This window comes from Balaenoptera ricei, chromosome 6 (assembly GCF_028023285.1).
Source record: "Balaenoptera ricei isolate mBalRic1 chromosome 6, mBalRic1.hap2, whole genome shotgun sequence".
Classification (NCBI taxonomy): Eukaryota; Metazoa; Chordata; class Mammalia; order Artiodactyla; family Balaenopteridae; genus Balaenoptera; species Balaenoptera ricei.
Window position 1 is genome coordinate 121094513 of NC_082644.1, and position 17980 is coordinate 121112492.

Consider the following 17980-nt stretch of genomic DNA (forward strand, 5'->3'; position numbering starts at 1 on the left):
CTGGGGCAGGCCTACTGCCCGCCGTCGGAGCTGCGCTGCGAGGCCTCTTCCAGCTTCTGAAGCACACTTTGTGCGTAAGAAACCAGCTCCTGGAAGGAGAACAGTAGGTCAGCTGTTTCCATGGACGGTCTCGTTACTCCAATAACGAGTAATTTCTGTTACTTAACTTGCTCTTTGAAGAGGTCTCACTGCTCCTCCCCTCCAGGGTTTACTCCGGCCCAGTGTGGACACGGGCGGTACAGGGAGAGCCTCTTAAAGCCACTCACGCGGCAGTCGCCTGCACACAAACCGCTCGTCCGGCCCCTGGGCTCTGGGCCACCCAGGGCTGGCTGAGGCGGCCCCCGACACTCACCAGGCTGGAGGTGAAGCGCCCGTGGATCTCCTCGACCAGGGGCCGGATGCCGCTGGACACCAGCTCCGGCAGGATCTCCTCTGCGGGCAGAGCAGAGGGTCCTGAGGCCAGGCCCCCACCCCACGAGGCTTAGCATGAACCGCTGGGACTCCGGAGCAGGCGTCACCCGTGCCAGCAGGGTGCCTGGCACGGAGGGTTCCTGCCCCTCCCCCATCGGTTATAGCCGCGAGCAGGGCGCCTCTTGAATGCTGGCTTCCAGGGAGGGCGTGACGAGGGCAGGGGGGTCCTCACTGTAGGAGGCGAGGTGGGCCAGCAGCATGCAGATGCTCTCCACCACCTCCGGGTCATCCTGGTGGAGCTGGTACGTCTCCTGGATGAGGGTGAGGCCGCTGCCGCCCTCCTCGGGCATCACCACCTGCAGGGCCGCCAGCTCTGGGCGTGGGCAAGGGGGTGGATGGGGTGACAGTAGTACTGAACGTGTGGGGCTGTTGACAGCCCAGGGCACCTGGGGCAGCAAGAGCCTCAGCTGGCAGGGGACGCCACGCTGTCCTGCAGCGTGGGGACCGCCAAGGTCAGGCCTTTCCTGGCTCTGCATCTGCAGGTGTCCTCTGGTGGCATGTGCACCCACCTCTCCATCCCGGTGGCCCCCAAGGCCAGTGTGCTTGTAGGGAGGGTGCTGGGGACAGTCCAGGGCACCTCCCCGCCCCATGAGGAAGCCCGTCAGCGCGGGGTTAGGCCTGGCTCCTGGGGGGCTGGGGGCCCGTGTGAGCAGTGACCGTGATGTCACGTAGGTGTCAAATACTCCCGGAGCCCAGGGGGAAGCTGACCCTCCAGGGAGTGGACTTAACCGTCAACAGCCGGCAGGCGGCAAAGCCGAGATTCTTGGCTCGGGGCTCCCGCACGCTTGCCGGGTTCTGCCGACTCCACTCCTTGTTCACTGAGCTACATGCCTTTTGCTCTCAGGGCTTCAGCGCCCCACCCCATTTGATGGCGGCATCCCGGCGGGAGTGGGGGGCAGGCCCAGAGACCCCGCCCGCTCGGGAGGTTCTCTCCAGGAGTGAATATCACCGCACTCCCTACTTCAGGCCGAGTAGCAGGCAGAGACCTGCCAGCCTGCACACCCAGTGGGGGCCAGACCTCACAGGGGCCGAACTACGCCACACGGCCGGCAACCTCTGCCAGGCTCCAGGCCCCGAGTGTCCGTCAAGGCTCGTGGTGCCAAGTCGGGTGCAGAGCCTGGGGTTTGCGTGGAGGCGGAGTTCAGAGCCCTGTCCCCCGGGCTGTTTTCAGAGCCACACCCGGAGGGGAGCCTGCGCACACGCCAGGCACGTGGGTGGCAGGGAAGGTGGTCACGACGCAGAGTGGCACAGAACGGTAGGAAGTGAGGGTACGGAAAGTCTCCGTGGCGACGTCTGGGCGATGGGACTCTAGGTGTTTCCCTTCCCTGTTCTGAGTGTGCGCGTGCTTTTGGTTTGCGGGCTGCCGGCAGGCATTGCTGGGGGAGTCTGTCTGCCTCCGCCTCCTAGTGGCAGCCCCGGCCGTCCCCAGGCTCACCAGACAGCTTCGCGAGGCTGGCCAGCGCCCGGTAGGCGTGGTTCACCAGCAGGACCCGGTCCTGGCGCACCCGGATGTTCTGCAGGAGAAGCACCACCACCTCTTCCAACTGCTGCTCCTTTATGCAGCCTGCGGAGGGCCGGCACGTGCCTCGTCTCGCGGGTCCGGGGCCACCTCTCCGGCCCCGGGGCCCCAGGCTGCTCACCCAGCAAGGACAGCAGCCACAGGACTGCACAGCCGGCCTCAGCCATCTCTGCGTCCGTGGGGTAGGTGGCCAGCACCTCAGCAATGAGGGCCGGGGCTTTCTCCAAGGGGGCCTTGTTCACGATGGCAGCTGGAATGGGACGGGGTGGAGGAGGGGACACCTACTGCTGGGGGGGTGGGGGAGGGCAACCCCAGCCTGCTAGCCAGCCTGTAGGGTAGGAATCAGCAGGGCCCCCAAGGGGAGGTTTGGGGACCCCTGCGTGCCGGGTGTGGGCAGGGCTCTCCACGGTTGGGAGCCCTCTTTTCCTTAGGGAAAATGACCTCCCAGGTGCTGGAGGGCCAAGTGGGGCCTGGAGAGAGAGCGGCACGGCCTGGGAGCCCCCCCTTTCTGAATCAGAAATCAGGATAGTTTGTCCAGTGCTAAGGCCGACTTGTGAAACCAGGGACTGCGGAAATCCCACGATGTGTGTGAGCTGGAGGCTTCCATGGGCCGGGCACGAGGGGGTCCGAATATGAACCCACCCCTCCCCAGGATAGCACTTCCTGCCCCTGCCGGTGCAGCTTCTTCCGTCCACTCTCCCTCCTTTCTCTTCCTCTCCTCCCAGCTCTCGTGTGGTTAGGGAGAAGCGGAGGGAGGGCGGCCAGCCCCGGGCCCCGCTCACCATCCACCAGCAGGGCCCAGAGCAGGCTCAGGCCGTTGATGCAGATGTCCCTGTTCCTGGGGAAGGTGTCCAGGTGCTGCAGGATGTGCTCACACAGCCCGGCCCTCTGCAGCTCATCTGTGGCCGCTCCTGTAGGTGGGCCTTGGAATCAGGACCACGGAGAACACCGCCTCGAGGAAGCCCTCCCTGGGGGCCACCCCCCTTCTCTGTGGTCCTAGGGCACTGCAACCCCATGCATCCCACACCAGTGGGTGCCTACTTGGCCAGTTTCATGCCCCACATGAGACCCAGAAACAAGGATATGGTCCATCCCCTGGGCCGCCGTTCCAGCACCTCCCATCCCATTACTGGGCTGGGACCAGCCTCCGAAGCTTTCCTTCCTGGATGGGACCACGACTCTCGGGGTGATGACCTGACACTGTTTGCCAGGTGGTCCTGATTTACACCTGCTGTCCCAACATGGCTACTCATGGCTGCCCTTTTCACTTTTCGGCGTGGGGTCAATGAAATGTGGTAGATTGTCTGGTGAGTGTCGGGTGGGCTGGGGGCCGCGGGGCTCCAGGTGAGGCCCCAGCTTCCCTTTGGAGAGAGCGATGCCCACCCGGCTAGTGGCTGCAGGAGAGGAACGTGTGTGAAGCCCTCGGTGGTGACCCTCTCCCCACACCGTCCCTCGGCCACTTGCTGGTGGCCTCTGTGGAGCGGGGCTGAGCGGGGCCGGTGGGGCAGCAAGGGCTGGAACCTGAAACACGTCGGCATGAAGCCCATGGTGGCGCCTGGCCGGTGCCCGTGCATGTTGACAGAGGGACACGTGACTGTGAACCTGGAAGCTGGGGACGGAGCAGCTGTCCCCTCGGGGCGGCCCTGCGCCGCCCGCCTGAGCCCTGCGCCCACGGGAGGGCGGCACCCACCCTGGCTGGCGACGATGGTGAGCAGGCTGTAGACCGTGACCAGGAGCTGCTGCTCTTCGGGGTGGCTCTGCAGGACGCTCAGCAGCGCGGGGGTGATGGCGCTGTCGCTCGGCACCGTGGCCGCCGGGTCCTGCCCCAGTGCTGCTCAGGCCGACAGAAGAAGCCGGTGAAGCCTGAGCTGGGGGCCACGGTGGGAAGGCGGCAGGCGGGGCTGGGGGTGGGGTCTCCGGGGAGGAAGCCGAGGTTGGGGTACCGCACAGGTCCCCATAAGTGCTTATTGCATGACCGAGCCAAGGACCGGAGGGCTGGGGGCCCTGCCAGGGCTGTGAGCACGTGCCAGAGTAGACGTTTATCACGTGCAGTGTAAAGCATTACATGGAAATTCAACCTAAATATTAAAGTGAGAAAGGCAGTGAAGTATTTCCAGTTTAAAAATCAGAGGCCAGGCCCTCGGGCTCTCAGCTCCAGCCTCTCCCATCCCTCCTCAGCTGCCCTCCTGGAAGCCCATCCCACCTGCCTGGGCTCACACCACAGGACCCCTATGACCAGCTCCTCGATTCATGCCTAGAGATCAGCCAGAAGGGGGAGCAGCTGGTCCAGGGCCACAGAGGCAGGCCTTGGACGGTGCCCCACAATCCTGGTTGCGCCCTGCCTGTCATCCTGGGGTGGGGTTGGGTGGGCAGAGCAGGGCACAGGTGCCCAGAGGGTCAGACGCCAGGGCGAGGATTGGCGTGGGAGGGTGGGGGCAGGAGAAGCCAGCTGTGCCCGGAGCGTCTAGCCCGGCCCCGCCCGGAGCCCACCTTGGCCCAGGGTGCGGAGCAGCAGGGAGGAGGCACACAGCTGTATGTCAAGGATCCTCTCGTGCTGCTTCATGATGCCGATCAACACCTCCACCAGCTCCGCTGGCCACGGCACACCTGGCAGGGTGGGGGGCAGAGTGAGACTCGGCGTAGGAGCAGGTGGCGGGAAGGGGTATGGACCAGACCCTGACGGGAGTCTGCATCACACGTGGGCCCCTGGGTAGACGAGCAGACGGGTGACCAGACACGATCAGTCAGGGGGTGTGGAGTGCCCGCCATGCGTCTGCCATAGGGATCTTCTTATTCCAGCAGCTCTACAAGATCGATCCTCATTTGACAGATGAGAAAACTGAGCGTCAGGGAGATGAGAGGCCTTGCTTTGAACCCAGCCTATCTGACTCCAGAGCCCTTGGCCGTTACTGCCCTGAGAGGGGACATCTGTGGGTCCCTTAGACCTTCCTCTGGGCCAGGGCGTGTGCTGGCGAGGGGGGGAGGCAGTGGTGGGCAGCTCGGGGTCCACACAGCTGCACCCCTTCCTAACTGCTGCCTCACCTTTCTCAGCCTGTGTCCTCCTGGTAAGAATGACAAGAACAAAAGTGCTGGCACCAGGGAAGCCAAGCCATGGCTAGCCCGTCTCCAAGCGAGGCTGTCTGAGGCAGGTGTGGCTCTGGGGTGACAGCCGAGGCCAGTCTTGGGAAGGGGCCCAGCAGCCTCTCTCACTCTCTCTGGGAAGGCAGAATCTCTTCCCATGGACTCTCTCCTGGCCACAGCCTTGCTCCAGATGGGGTCACGGGGAAGGAGAGGGAGGGGAAGGGAAATGGCCAAGGTGAGGTCTGCTACCTCATTAGAGGGCTGGTACTGGGCCTTTATGATCTCTGCTCTCCCGGCCACTGGGACGACCATCTATGGAAGGATGGATGGGTGGACGGATGGAGAGACAGGTGGATGGATGGATGGATGAGTGAGTGAATGAATGTAATATTCAGGCTGGTGAGACAGAGATTGAGGGCAGAGATTTTACGAACTCATGTTTTGGCAAAATTAAAAATATTAATACTCCTCGATGGAGAAAGTTGGGGGAAGAGGTGTTCTCCTGCACTCTTGAGAGGTGAGGAAGTTGGTGCATCGACAGAGGGCAATTTGCAGTATCTATGAAAACGTTAAGTATTCCCAGCCTGCACATCTGGGAATTTATCCTGCAGAAACACAGAGCACACACACACATACACCCCGGGGTGGGCTGTATCACATTGCTTATGATACCAGGAAATCGGCAACCACTCAAATGCCCAACCAGAGGAATGGCGGCAGAGACGGGGTGTCTTATCAAGCATCCACGAAAAGCACGCGAGGGGAGGCCCCGAGACATGGTTCGGATGCCGAGCCACCCCACCACCCACTTGTCTGCTCAGTGAAAGCGGCAGCACAGGAGGAAGTCCAGGCTCCTGTTCCAAGCAGGTGGTAAAGCTGTGGATGTTCATGGGAATGTAAACCGGCATCAGAAAGTACCAGCTAGGGAAGCTGGAGGGGCCGGGGACCCCGGGGCAAGGCGGGAGGGTGGCGGCTCTACCTTGCTGATCTTCAGACATTCTCAGGAGCCTCTTCATGGCCCTCTGCTGGACTTCGGGGTGGCTGGAGAAGCTCTGCATGACCTCTGCAGGGGACAGGGCAGCACGGGGAGGCGCCTTGGCTCAGGGACCCGCCTGCGGGCTGGGGCACCGGGGGCCCATCCATGAGCGCCACTGCACAGACCCACGTGACCCGGCACGAGGTGGCGCTGTTCTCATCTTCACCTTCCCGGCCGAGCCACCTGTCCGAAGTCGAACCTGGATCTGCCTCAGAGCCCGCCCAGGGCGTGCTTCCACTCCACACCTCCCTCGGGTGACTCCCTCCAGGGCACTCAGGGCGATGGCCTTCAGCTGGACCCGGCTGTCTGCCTCCAAAGCCCGTGGCCACGAGACAGGGAGACTGAGCAGCTGGGGCCTCACGGGACCCCTTCCCCAGAAAGGGGGGCAGAGGTGGCAGCCCACCAGGGACACGGAGGGATGGGGGGCGGAGCCACCCCGGAACTTGAAGATGACCTCCAGATCTGTTCTCTACCCAAGACCGTGGGTGTAGCCCCCAGCCTGGGCACGCGGAGTCTATCGTGTGCACCTTTGTGGGGGGCGGTGACCAGCCAGCACTGCGCCTGGAGTCTCAGGCCTGCACATGTCACATTGCACACGGAGCCCCTGGGCCGCTTCACCTTGCTGCAGGGCCATGCCTGCTGGTCCACATTGGCTGCTGTGCCGGCCCCAGTGTGAGCACCGTTCCGGGCATGTAGCAACCACACAGGAGGTGCTGCTGACTGGGGAAGACACTCCAGGCACCGGGCCGCCGCGTGCCGGGCGAGCAAGCAAAAGGTGCGGAGCCTGTGGTGGGGTGCGTGGCAGTGAGGGGGGCTGTTCGGTGATGTCGAGGACTGTGTGGCCGGAACGGGGGAGGCAGGCAGGGCCTGGCCACAGAGATGAACTCTGCTCTAGGTAAGCTCGGGGCTATCTGAGGGGGCGGGGGCCTGGCCACAGAGATGAACTCTGCTCTAGGTAAGCTCGGGGCTACCTGAGCGGGGCGGTGCCGGGGCCACAGCGGCCTCTGGCGCCGCACCCTCGGGGCCCCATCATCACCTAAGATGCTGGCGACGTTGCTTTCTAGCAGCATGTCGATGATGGACTCGGGCACCACCTGCCGGTGCAGCATCAGGGCACCGCTGGAGGACCTGAAGTCGCTGCTCACAAACGTGAAGTGAATCACGTCCCTGGGGAGGGGCAGAGAGCCGCCGACTGGCCCTGCGCCCGCCCTGCGCCCGCTCTGCGCCCGCTCTGTGCCCGCCCTGCGCCCGCCCTGCGCCCGCTCTGCGCCCGGCAGCTGCTGGGCCTCCACCTGCTTTGGGCACCCCTCCCAGCATCACAGTGCGTCCAGCGGGCACTGCAGCAATTCCCCCTCCAGGAGGGGCCAAGGGGGGACAGTGCTGGGCCCTGGCACTTGCACTCGCCTGGGCCCCTTCCTCCGTAACATAGACCAAAAAAATCACAATTTCTGGCTGTGTTGGTATAAAGGTGAACATAACCCAGGATGGATCGTTTTGTTCTTCTGACTGTAAAATACATTAGAGTTAAAACATTTTCCTGGGCCCTGGGCTGTGCCTCCCGCAGCTGATGGCGAAGCTGGCCCTGTCTGTCTCGCGCGCAGAGATGTGGCCGCAGTTTGGGACGGTCCAAACTGGAGGGGCCGCTGCCCATGGATGGAGCGCTTTGTGGTGGTGAAACCCCAAGTGCACGCGTAGACTGACAGAGTGAAATGCGACCCCAGGGCCTGAGCTCACCTGATGGTTATTCGCTCCGACGGGTCAGCCTGGAGCATCAGAGGCAAAAGGGAACTGAAGATTTTCGCATCGGGGACCCTCCTCTCCTCCATGGTCCTCAGGACACCCCTCAGGCCGTCGGGGGAACTCCGGATGGACTTCCGCAGAAGCATGGCTTCCGTGCTCTAGGAGGAGAGAGGGGACCACCTGTGCCCCTCCTCAGCTAAAGGAAGGTGGCCTGACCTCGGGCAGAGGGGAGGCGACGTGGCCGCCGCCGTCAGGAACGCACAGAGGCCACCTGCGCCCCAGGGTTCTTGTACGAAGAAGAAATGGAGGTTCAGAGAAAAGCAAGTGGCCATCTCACTGGCTGGAGGGAGCAGGGGAACAGCCCACCGTCCACGGCCGGACTCCCACTGTGGGCCGGTGAGTGCACCCGAACTCAGCTGTTCTTGTCCATAAGGGGGCGCTGTTTGGGCGGTGAATGTTACCATCACCGTCATCACCACCACACGAGGGCCCAGCAGGCCCAAATGCGGGGTCCTCCGGCAGCTGGGGCAGCGGGGGGCCTCCACACAGCCCCACAGAGGCACTCAGCGTGGGCAGGAGGATGCCGGCGGGAAGAACACGCCCCTTTCAGGGCCGGGGGTGGGCAGAGCCTGGCTCCCTGGGGCTGTGGGGAGTGGGGTTCAGGTGTGGCGGGGAGGGGTGGTCGGAAGGCCCCTCACATCCAGGAAGGAGCAGCCGGCCATGTCGAGAATGATGCAGCCCAGGGACCAGATGTCAGATTTCTGGCTGAAGGAGAAGTTGAGGGCTTCGGGGGCCATCCAGGACTTGTGAAAGGGGTCTGTTGGCAGGAGTGAAGTGGGGGATGCGTGAGCCCCGCGCTCCCTGGGGAAGCAAGCAGCTTGAAAAACGAGCCCTCCATCACCCTTCTCCAGGGAGGGAGAGACGTGCTATCTGAGGGGGAAAAGGAAGAGGCCCCCTGGTCGGTAAGATCCTGGCCCTTGATCTTCAGCCAGTGAGGCTGCCCATCTCGGCAGGGGCCCACCAGGCTGGCCGTGTGCGCATCTGTGTCCCACTACAGCTGCAGAAATAGTCGGAAGGGGCATGTGCCACGAAGGCTAAACTCTGCACCCTCCATAAACGTCTTGCCCCTCCCAACATTTAGTCGGGACCTTGGGGCAATGTTCCAGTTGCCCTGCCCTAGTTTCTAAACCTGAACCCCTGGGACTTCTCTGGCGGTCCAGTGGTAAAGACTCTGCGCTTCCACTGCCGGGGGCACGGGTTCGATACCTGGTCGGGGAACTAAGATCCCGCATGCTGCACAGTGCGGCCAAAAAATACATACATACATACATAAACAAACAAACTTGAACTCCAGACAGGGAGCCAAAGGAGCAGGGTCCCCGGCTCAGCTCTACGAGTGCCTGACAGGCCTCAGGCAGCCCCTCCCTCTCCGGACCTCCACTCCCCAAACGAAGAGCAAAGGGGTGAGCTCCAAGGGCCCCTGCCACCTACACCCATCCACTCACCTGCCCACCCACCTGTCTACCCACACCCACCTATCCATCCTTCCACCCATCTATCCATCTGTTCATCTATCTGCATGTCCATCTATCCACGTGTCCATCCACCCACCCACTCATCTATCCATCCATCCATCTGTCCATCCACCCACCCACCCACCCGTCCATCCATCCCCCAAGGACAGCGTGCCACTGGTCCCTGCCAGCCCGGGACTCTGGAGTTCTCCACTGGAGAGTTGCTCTCTCCACCCCTGATAGCCGTTATAGGGTTGAAGCCCAGCTCCCTTTGCCCTGTTGTCTTTTTAAAGGAAGGAAAACTTCTCTCCCCTGACTGCGCACCTTTACCACCTCCTGGGTTATTCTGAGACTCAGTAAAGTAATCCAGCCCAAGCCATTGCCTGCCGTCCACCAGCCCTCCCTCTGTGCATGTCAGTTTCCTTCCTTCTGAGGCCTGCCTTGCCCCTTCTTGAAGGTTAACATTTTCTGAGTGTCTTTTGGACCCTGCAGCCCCCCCGCCCCACGGTGGTGCTTCATCTCAGCTACAATCCAGGCAAGGGGGTCTGTGGGGACCTTCTGAGCAGGGAGAGGTTTGCTGTTGCCTTGTTCCAGCACTTAGAGTGGCCACTGCCCTTGGACTCCAGGGGCGACCCACTCAGTTGAATGGGGCCCTCCCCCAGTGCTCCCCAGCCACCACTGTCCCCCGGCTGGGAGGACGCCAGGCACCTTCCTCTGCACGGACATTCCACTTGGCTACGTCGCTCATGAGTGCGTTGGAGCTCAGGTCCTGCAGTTTGCAGTGGTAGCTGCTGACCAGGGCGATGTTGGAGGGCTTGAGGTTCCTGAAACCGAGAGGCGCGCCCTTCCACCCACCGCCCGGCAGGGCCACATCCGTCTGTGAACCCTCCGCACCCGCCACACCCAGGGCCGCCGCAGCAGCCCACACCCCTCCTCCTCTCTCCTCAGTAAATGCCCTGTTCAGCCACTTTTTAAATATTGTTTCCTGTAAGCATAAATATACTGTTATTTCAAATGGGAAAAACAAGCCAACTACAAGTAAGGAAACACCCGATCCTTCCGTGATCCCTCCGCTAACGTCCTTCCAGATCTCAGCTGCGAGTTTGTTTGGGGACTGGCTTTCCATCATTTCGTAAGGTCCAGTGACATTAGCACGGAATCTCGAGCATTTCCTTCCTACATTTGATTCACACAGTTTTCTCTCCTCCTTTAAATATGGCACTGATCCTTCAAATCATGATTCCGAAGAATGAAACTGGCAGGTCGAAAGCTCAGCCTGGGAGTGCCCAGAGGCCCTCGGGCGGCCTAATCTCTCCTCAGTGCTGTTATCTGGTTCTTCCCTTGCACTTTAGAACCAACTGCCAGGTCTGTGCATGGAGAGGGTCGTGGAGGGGGTGACATTCTCTTTAAGCCAGGGAGGTGCTCTGGGAGGGGGAGGGGCCCATCCTTGTCCCAGGTGCACCTCTCTCCCTTGGGCCCGCGCCCAGGCGCTGCCACCAGGAGGTGCCACCCCCAGGAGGTGCCTTTTCTCCTCCAGCAGCCTGGCCGCCCGGTCACCTGTGGATGATGTCCAGCTGGTGCAGGTACTCCAGCGCATTCAACACCTGGCCCAGCACGTTCTGCATCCACTGGGGAAAGAGCGAGAGATGCCAGGACCGGGGGACCTGAAAGCTCCCAGGTGGGCCTCCCAGCTGCTCTTCTTAGGCAGGTCAGTGGCCACTCAGAGCAGCCAGCAGGGTCGCGGCCAGTTCCCGCCCTGCGTCTTGAGATGGGCCTGAAGTGAGCGGCCAACAGCTCAGAGCCAGTGCAGGAGCTTCTGCTGCAGGCTGCTTCAAGGCCCTCCGGACAGAAATGCCCTGTTAGCTGGCGACGCCCTGGTCTCCAGACCCCCACTCCTGTCTCCAGGAGACCCGGGGGCCCTGGGGCTCTAGGCCCACCCGGGCCCCACCCCATGGGTACCAGAGGTGCTGAAGCCTGCAGCTGCTACTTGGGGTTTGCCTCTCCAGGGCATTAGAATGGAAAGAGCCCTGAGAGAGAACATTCTGAAAGCAGTTTGTGTCAGACACAAGATCCACCTGGTTTCCAGGGCAGTGATTTTCAAACCGTGTTCCTAGGAACCCTGGATTCCACCTGGGGTGTCAAGAGAGGGGCTGAGCAGGCAGGACCCCGGGGTTCCTGCCACGCCACCTTCCACTGACACCCAGACCCCTGACTAGAGTAGCTCTGCTTTCCTTACTGGGGGTTCTGAGAACATTTTTGTGCTCGACAGGGTTCTACTACAAACAGAAAGTTTGAAACCCACTCAGAGGCTGTCTCTGAGGCCCACTTTGGGAGAGGAGCTGCGTGCCCCTTGGAACCCCCCAGCAGGGTCGCAGTGCCTGGAGGCCCAACAGAACAGAGGCGTGTTCAGAGCAAAAGCAGGCAAAATTTATTTGGGGTGGGTCATAGACCTAAATGTGAAAGCAAGATGGAACCAGCTCCGAGGGCAACAGAGGAAAATATCGTCATGACCTTGGGGCGGGGAAGGCTTCTCTAAAGGCTCAGAAGGCACCAACCACAGAGGAAACACTGATGAACCAGAGTTCATTACAATTAAGAGAGTGAACTGGCAAGCCACAGACTGGGAGAGGACATCTGGACACCGTGTCCATAATATATAAAGAGCTCCTACAAATCAACAAGAAAAGACGGACAACCCTAATGTTTAAGTGGGCAAGAGACCTGAACAGGCAGAAAAGAAGATATCCAAATGGCCAAAAAGTGCTCACCATGACTACTCAAAATAATTGAAACTAAAATGTAATTTTTAATTAAAATTAACAAGACTGACACAGTGAAATGTGGGCCAGGATGCAGAGCCGGAAGACTCACAACTTGGGATGAGAGTCAACACCGAGTCAACCAACCATCCTGGAAAACTGGGACACTGGCTACGGCAGCACACGCACCGACTCTGTGACCCAACAACTCCATGGTCACCCAGAAAATGAAGGCTTAGGTCCATCAAAACACATGCCCAGCAGTGTTCATGGCAGCCCTTCTTCATAATAGCCCCAAACTGGAAGCAACCCAGATGCTCACAGCGCTGGACCAGATACACTGATGGTGATGTGGCCATCGACAGAGCGGCCCCTGGCCATGGGGAGGGATGATCTCCTGACACACTCACAGGTGGGTAAATCTCAAAGCACAGGATGAACGCGAGAAACCAGACACAAGCAAACAACGTGCTGTATGAGCCCATTTATGAGAACTTCAGGGGTAGGCAGAAGGATCTCTGGAGGCCGAAGTCGAACCCTGGCTGGTACTGGCTGGGACTGTCTGGAGGTCCAGGAACGCTCTGACCTTATGTGAGGGAGGGGACGGGAGTGTCTGCCTATGCAGAACGCACCAAGGTGTACACTTAAGATCTGTGCACATTACGGTATGCAAATACCTTCATTCATAACTGTCAGAAGAAATGAGACCAGACTCATCGGTGCCTGCCCCTCTACCCCCCGCTGTGGGGCCTGTGGCATCACAGGGTCCAGGCAGCCCCCAGGCCTGGTGCCCCAGAAAGTCTGTCTTACCTGGGAGTCAATGACTCTCTTTGCCGCCCTCTTCTTCTCAATGACATCCTGGAAGCTTCCCTCGTGGAACTCCATCACCAGGCAAAGGAACAGAGAGGAGATCTGCAGGGGACACAGCCCCTTAGCCAGGTGCCGAGTTCTGGCCCCCAGAGGCCCAGGCCTGGGGGCTTCTGGGCCATCACCCGCTCCAGGTCTTTCCTCCCAGCCAGGCCACCACCGGCAGTGGCTATGGGAGGATGCCCCCTTCTGGGGGGGGCGGTGGCGGGACAGGCCCTCCTGAGCAGTTCCTGCATCCGCCTCCTCTCTCCTCCCCCCACCCCCTTCCCCCCCATCTACACTAAGCTGCATGGACATTTCCTAAAGGTGCGCGGGGTCTCCTGGCCACCGCACACGTAGACCACTGTGCCTGGGGCACCGGGTCCTTCGTCCCTTAGGGCTCAGCTGAGATCCACTACTCCCTCTGAGGGGCCTGCACCCGACGGGACCCCAGCAGCCCCCGTCAGGCCTCTCAGAGCACCCTGCCTTTCCTCCCGCAGTGACATGTCCTCTTGGCTTCTCTGTGTCCCCCTTGAGAGCGTGAGAGGGTGCTCAGAAAATACTTGGGGGTACAGGTGGTGAGGGTCCCTCCCCACAGCTTTCCTCAGGGCCCAGCTGAAGGGGAGGGGGCCCCTCCACTCCTCCCAGCCCCTCCCTCTGTTGTCAGCCCAGATGGGTGTCTGACTGTGGTGTCACACCTGGCCCCCTTCCCCTCCAGCCCCCCGCATCCCCCAGCTCAGCCCCATGTGGAGTAACCGGCAAGCTTCCGGCTCCTTGAAGATGAGAAGTCAGCCCGATGGGACCAAGCACGGGGCTCGGGGCGACCAGACCCAGACTGGAATCCTGCTCGGTTGTCGCCAGCTGGTTTCTCCCAGCCTCCACTTCTTCCAGAAAGTGGGACAGTGACCCTCCTACGCAGAGGCTGTGGGGCGCACGTGAGATGATGCCCAGAGAGCCCCCGGCGTGGCCCGGTGAGCGCTGAGTCGGGGGAGCCGCGCTTAGTGCCGCGGCCATCGGCGCTGGAGGCGCACGGCGGGGGGTGCTCTGTGCCCGCCCCGAGTGCCTGCTGAGCCCGCGGCGTCGGCTCTGACCCACCTCACTGTTCCACACGATGAAGAGCTCCTGGTAGATGGAGACGTGGGCGTGCTGAAGCTTCAGCAGCGGCATCAACTGCAGGGCGAGGCCAGAGAAAGTGGAGATGTTAGAGAAACACTGCTTCCAGAGGCGCTTCTGTCACACGTCCCAACAAAAACCACAAGCTTCCAGCTCTGAGCGCGGGCCCAGGGAGGGTGGGCAGCCGGAGGTTAGGGGCCAGACAGCCCAGGGTAGGTCCTGTCTCTGGCACGTGCTGGCTGTGCTGTGTGACTGCGGAGAGGCTCCTCAACCTCTCTGAGCCTCCCAGCCTCATCTGGAAACGGCAGTAACGGTGGTATCTGCCTCACAGGGGTGTCAGGAGGACTAGGGAAGCCGATGCAGGCAGAGTGCCTGGCGCGCTGGAAACAAACACAGTCCAGGTTGGCTGAAGAAGGGCGCGTGGCCAACGGGAGGCCGGCCGCTGCTGCTGTGCCCAGGCCACCTGGCCTCCTGGCTGTGTACACTAGAGGTCCCAGGGCCGCTGCCCTCAGCTCAAAGTGCTTTGCAAACGAACACAATTAGGCAGCAAAAACGGCTCCCTTAGCGACTTGGGCCAGACGGACAGCTGCTTATGATGGCAGGTTGGGTGTGAAAGGAGGTCGCCTAGTGGGGTGGGGGAGGGAGAGGGGGCTGTGATGCTGGGGGGCGCACGGGACGGCCCCCCACATTCTTTCTTTCATGAATGTGGCCTGGGTCCATCACCACGTGTCAGACACACTGTGGACAGAAGAGCTGTTTGCTGGCAAAGCTCAAAAGCTGGTGATTCCAGAAAAAAGACAAACAAGTGACCATTAGATAGGAAGGGAGACATTTAACCTCATGTGAAATTGAAGAAAAGCAGAGAAAAATGACGCAGAGCCTTTGCCGGCAAATCGAAGTATATGCAGCTGTTTCTGCTATTATTATAAATCAGGATGTTACTGTCAGTTCTGACTGGCAGATTTAAGGAACGTAAAAGAGTTTATATTTTCTTTGTTAACCAATTCTCTATTTTCCAAATGTTCTATTGTAACTGATACTTTTACAATTGAAGAAAAAAATCTTTTAAAAGATGGTTATTGGTACCTCAGCCTAGGGACCTAGCCAACATTTAAAGGTTATCATTTTCTCTGAGAACATATATTCTAAATTGTCAGCACCTGGATTTAGAAATGAGTGTTTCGTACACAGACTCCCTTCATGACCTGGAGGCCTCTGACTTCATAGCACAGGGCAAGAGCTGGTTCTGACCCTCCATGCCTCCACCAGGCTTCCACCCATCACGCCACAGTGGGGTGCAGAACAGTCTCTGTGTGTCCTGCATCATGTTCTGTAGAGAGGGAACCACCCAGAGAGTTACCTCCTCCAGGGCCTCGTTGGCCTGATGCTCGTCAATGCACTCCACCTGCAGGGCCACAAGAGCACTAGGTTGGTAAACGTGCAGTAAACACCCCCATCATCATCATGACCGCCATCACCACCATCACCACCACCACCATCACCATCACCATCATAATCACTATCATCACCACCACCATCACCACATCACCACCATCACCACCACCACCACCACCGCCATCACCACCACCACCATCACCATCACCACTATCACCACCACCACCACCACCATCACCACCACCGCCATCGCCATCGCCACTGCCACCACCATCACCACCACCACCACCATCACCACCATCACCACCATCACCACCACCACCACCATCACCACCACCACCATCACCATCACCATCATAATCACTATCATCACCTGCATCACCACATCATCACCATCACCACCATCACCATTACCATCATAATCACTATCATCACCACCACCATCACCACATCACCACCATCACCACCACCACCACCACCGCCATCACCACCACCACCATCACCATCACCACTATCACCACCACCACCACCACCACCATCACCATCGCCACCGCCACCACCATCACCAGCACCACCACCACCATCACCACCACCACCATCACCATCGCCACCGCCACCACCATCACCACCACCACCACCATCACCACCATCACCACCACCACCATCACCATCACCACCGCCACCACCATCACCATCACCATCACCACCACCATTACCACCACCACCATCACCATCATAATCACTATCATCACCACCACCATCACCACATCCTCACCACATCATCACCATCACCATCACCATTATCACCACCACTATCATCATCACCATCATTATTCACCAGGGTTGCCAGGCGCCTATATTCATGCCCCATCACATGCCACCAGATGGGGCCTGGAGATGTTCCTAAGGAAGGGATCCAAAAATCCTTTGAGCAATGAGATCACCTTTGCTCCTATTGCAAGGATAAGTTTAGGATAACATAACATAACCTCCAAGGAATCATTAGAGGATCCATTTTCAGACCATCTTGAAAGCAGGGGAGAAAACAATGTGTTGCCCCCAGAGCCAAAGAGCTCTGCTCTGGTCGGCAAAGTATCAGCCTCTTCACTGTATTCCTCATCCGTACTGGGAGGCTTGTCCCTGTCACTGAATGTGGGCGGTGGGGAACGCGTGGAGAGGGAGAGAGGGTGGTGGTCAGGGCAGCACCGAAATTTGAGTCTGCAACATACTTGGTGGCAAAGACTGTGGGTTCATACTGTCACCGCATCTTACCAGATCCTTACCCAGAACTTTTGCTCATAAGATTTACAAATGAAAAACTCCTGTAACTGGGGTGATCGTAGATGAAAATGCAGTTAGTGGGTGATTCCCCAATCCACGTAAAGACCCCAGATGGGGCGGCACCACACATCCCTTCCTTCTGTTCCAGGGGCTCGTGCTGAAGTCATTTTGGCCAAAAACATATTGAAAGCCTTCAAATTACCACCTCTTTTGACCTAGAAATCCCACCCCTAGGAATTTATCCCAAGAAAATCATGGATCCTCAAAAAAATTAACTCTAAGGTTGTTTATCAGAGTTGCTTATACAGAGTGAAAAATCGAGAACAAGCTAAGCCCTTATCGCCCTGAGTGGATGGGTTGGGTCAGTCATGGTACATCAAGCAGGGGGGTCCATACGGCCACCAGAGCCAGGGAAGGAGGAAGATGTGTCAGCAGTACCAACAACATCTGCCATACACTGAGTGGGGAAAAGCACATTATCAAGTTCAGCACCATTCTTTCTTTTAATATTTATTTATTTATTTATTTGGATCTTAGTTGCGGCACGTGGGATCTTCATTGTCGCGTGCGGGACCTTAGTTGCAGCATGTGGGATCTAGTTCCCTGACCAGGGATCAAACCCGGGGCCCCTGCACTGGGAGCGCAGAGTCTTAGCCACTGGACCACCAGGGAAGTCCCAGCACGATTCTTGTAAAAAACCAAGAATTTTATAAATGCTTACCAAAAAACCCTGAAAGGATATACAACCCCGTTCCTCCATTTTGTTTAGAAAGATTGACTGACTTTTAAAAAAGCTCCTTGGGATTGACATATACACTAATATGTATAAAATGGATAACTAATAACCTGCTGTATAAAAAAATAAATAAAATAAAATTCAAAAGAAAGAATGAAGCTCCTTGATGGTGAAGGCAGTCACCCATCCTGCCCCATGGGCCCGTGAGACAACGGGGCAACTCCACAGCCGGCCAGCAGTGGAGCAGGAGGCCGGTAGAACTTCTGGCCCTGCTGCCTCGGGGCTGAGCTGCTGCAGAGACGGGAGGCCTGGCAGGGGGGAAGGGCGCCCGCAGCGGCCACCAGCGAAGCTCTTCCCTAGACCCTCCATTCGTCTGGACTGCCTGGTCTTGGACACGCTAAGGGCTCTCCTCCTGCAGGTGTGCACTCCACCCGGCCGTGCCAGCCCTGGTGAGGAGGTGAAGGAAGGGCCCGGGGTCAGCGTTCTGTC

General features: G+C 59.2%; 1 protein-coding gene across 1 annotated transcript in view; it reads right to left on the reverse strand.

Moving 5' to 3' along the window:
* Positions 1-11: 11 nt before the first annotated feature.
* Positions 12-17980, reverse strand: part of STKLD1 (serine/threonine kinase like domain containing 1) — a 20702-nt gene continuing 2733 nt past the window's right edge. Inside the window, 17 exon segments of the mRNA XM_059926695.1 lie at positions 12-89; positions 353-432; positions 644-784; positions 1907-2035; positions 2112-2240; positions 2773-2901; positions 3675-3821; positions 4481-4597; positions 6051-6134; positions 7144-7274; positions 7842-8005; positions 8546-8664; positions 10070-10185; positions 10919-10989; positions 12931-13032; positions 14062-14136; positions 15440-15484. Coding sequence (XP_059782678.1) covers positions 12-89; positions 353-432; positions 644-784; positions 1907-2035; positions 2112-2240; positions 2773-2901; positions 3675-3821; positions 4481-4597; positions 6051-6134; positions 7144-7274; positions 7842-8005; positions 8546-8664; positions 10070-10185; positions 10919-10989; positions 12931-13032; positions 14062-14136; positions 15440-15484 — 1857 coding nt within the window.